The sequence below is a fragment of the Macrotis lagotis genome, chromosome X, assembly GCF_037893015.1.
Source record: "Macrotis lagotis isolate mMagLag1 chromosome X, bilby.v1.9.chrom.fasta, whole genome shotgun sequence".
Lineage (NCBI taxonomy): Eukaryota > Metazoa > Chordata > Mammalia > Peramelemorphia > Peramelidae > Macrotis > Macrotis lagotis.
The window spans coordinates 699,239,532-699,241,161 of record NC_133666.1 but is presented as its reverse complement, the minus strand read 5'-3'; the positions used below and the strand labels follow the sequence as shown (position 1 = coordinate 699,241,161).

The 1,630-nt window shown below is 38.6% G+C and overlaps 1 protein-coding gene and 1 pseudogene across 2 annotated transcripts in view; one reads left to right on the top strand and one right to left on the bottom strand.

Moving 5' to 3' along the window:
- Positions 1-1,630, top strand: part of LOC141499640 (vomeronasal type-2 receptor 26-like) — an 841,716-nt pseudogene that overhangs the window by 806,497 nt on the left and 33,589 nt on the right.
- LOC141497137 (uncharacterized) overlaps positions 1-1,630 on the bottom strand; it is an 88,093-nt gene that overhangs the window by 53,013 nt on the left and 33,450 nt on the right. For both annotated transcript variants that reach the window (XM_074199778.1, XM_074199777.1), the window contains exon 4: positions 956-1,054. In XM_074199778.1, the coding sequence (XP_074055879.1) occupies positions 956-1,054 (99 nt within the window). The remainder of the gene's footprint in view (positions 1-955; positions 1,055-1,630) is intronic.

Sequence of the window (1,630 nt, the reverse complement as noted above, 5' to 3'; positions counted from 1 at the left end):
ATTTGGTGAATATATACTAAATATTCAAATTATTCCATGATCCATTCTACCTGAAAGCATAATATGATTTCCCTGGTGATCATTTTCTTTTTGTTTTTAAAAGGTCATTCTGCCTTCTTTCACAAATATCCGTTTCTCTTTCTTGGTTGAGAAGCTATTCAACCTCAGTTGAGTTATTCTAAGAGAATGATGATTGATCTAGCGGACCTCAGTCCAATTATTCCTTCATTCAGTTGTCAAATTCTTTCCAAACTTCTCTTGATCATGTCACCAACTGCACAACACTGGCTCCTCAGAAAAAGGATGAAATACAAAATCCAGTTTAGTGCTGTTAAATCACTTCAATAGCAAACCTTCTCCTACTTGTCTTCTTTCACTCAGATACTTGATATTATGAGGTGTGTGACCTTGAGCAAATCACTTAACCCAAAAGCCCCACCAAAACATCAAAAACAAGGCCTAGTTTTTCACTTGAGTATTTCTAATTTATCATGTCCATAGTGGGTTTCTACATAGTTGTTAGATTGTACTCTGCCCACTAAACTTTGAATTCCATGGGTGCCATGCAAGTCCTTTGCTTCTACTTATGTACTTTTTGCTTTCAACAGGGACTAGGTTATAGCAGGTACTTGATTTATAGAAAATCTAGTTAAGAATACAAATAAGATAAACTAAACCACTTTTGCACTTAAAAAATTCCTGCCCCCAAATTCCAAACAATGATTTCTTTTAGGATCAAAGAGTGATACCTAGAAAAGGATCTGAAAGGTCATAGAGTCCATCTGTCTCATTTTACAGTTGGAGAAACTGAGGCTCAGTGCTGCTGACCCAGGAAGTCACTGAAGAAGAATTCCAAGGCAGGACTTCTGGCCCCAAATCTAGCACTTGCCTCCTTATAATATGTAGAAGTCTCTTATAATCCGCACTCTCATCTACACACTTTCACTTCACTCACCTGAACAACAGTCTCTCAGGCCTTTTTGTTCCAGTATCCATGGAGCCTCAAAATAAGAAATCACATCTTGTTTGGTAACTGGAAACCCTGGGAAGGAAACTCAAGATGAAAAAAAACTGAAAATGAGTTTTATCTTTGGAGAGGTGAGAGAATAAATACAGAGGTAAATAAAAGGTGAGTAAATATTGAGTACCACTCCGTTATGCTTATACATAAGTGTTTATACTTAATAAAATAACCCAAAATAACCAAATTCTGTCACGCCCCCCATTCTATTAGAAACTCCTAATTCTATAACTGGGGGAGGGGAAGGTTATTGTGCAAGACCAGCCTCCAGTCCCAGAAACAAGGACCTTGAGGAAGAAGTTTCTGCCTTGTTGTCTACTCTTCATCTGGGGAGTCTTTGCTTCAACAGATGAGATCCTCCTACTGAAAACTCAAGAAACCCTACTTTTTCCAATTCTATGTCTTGGTCAGTCTGTTATTCCTGGCAAAAAAGCTGGCTCCCAGGCCTCCTGAAATAGTTTCACAGCATTTATTTTTGAGTTCTGGGAAGAGGTGGGACAGAACATCATGTAACCAGGCTAGGTCTTGGTGCAACTTCTTCACAGAAGGATTATTAAGGAATTAGAGGCAGCAGGTAGAGCAGTTAAAAGAACCCTGGGAGGGTAGAGT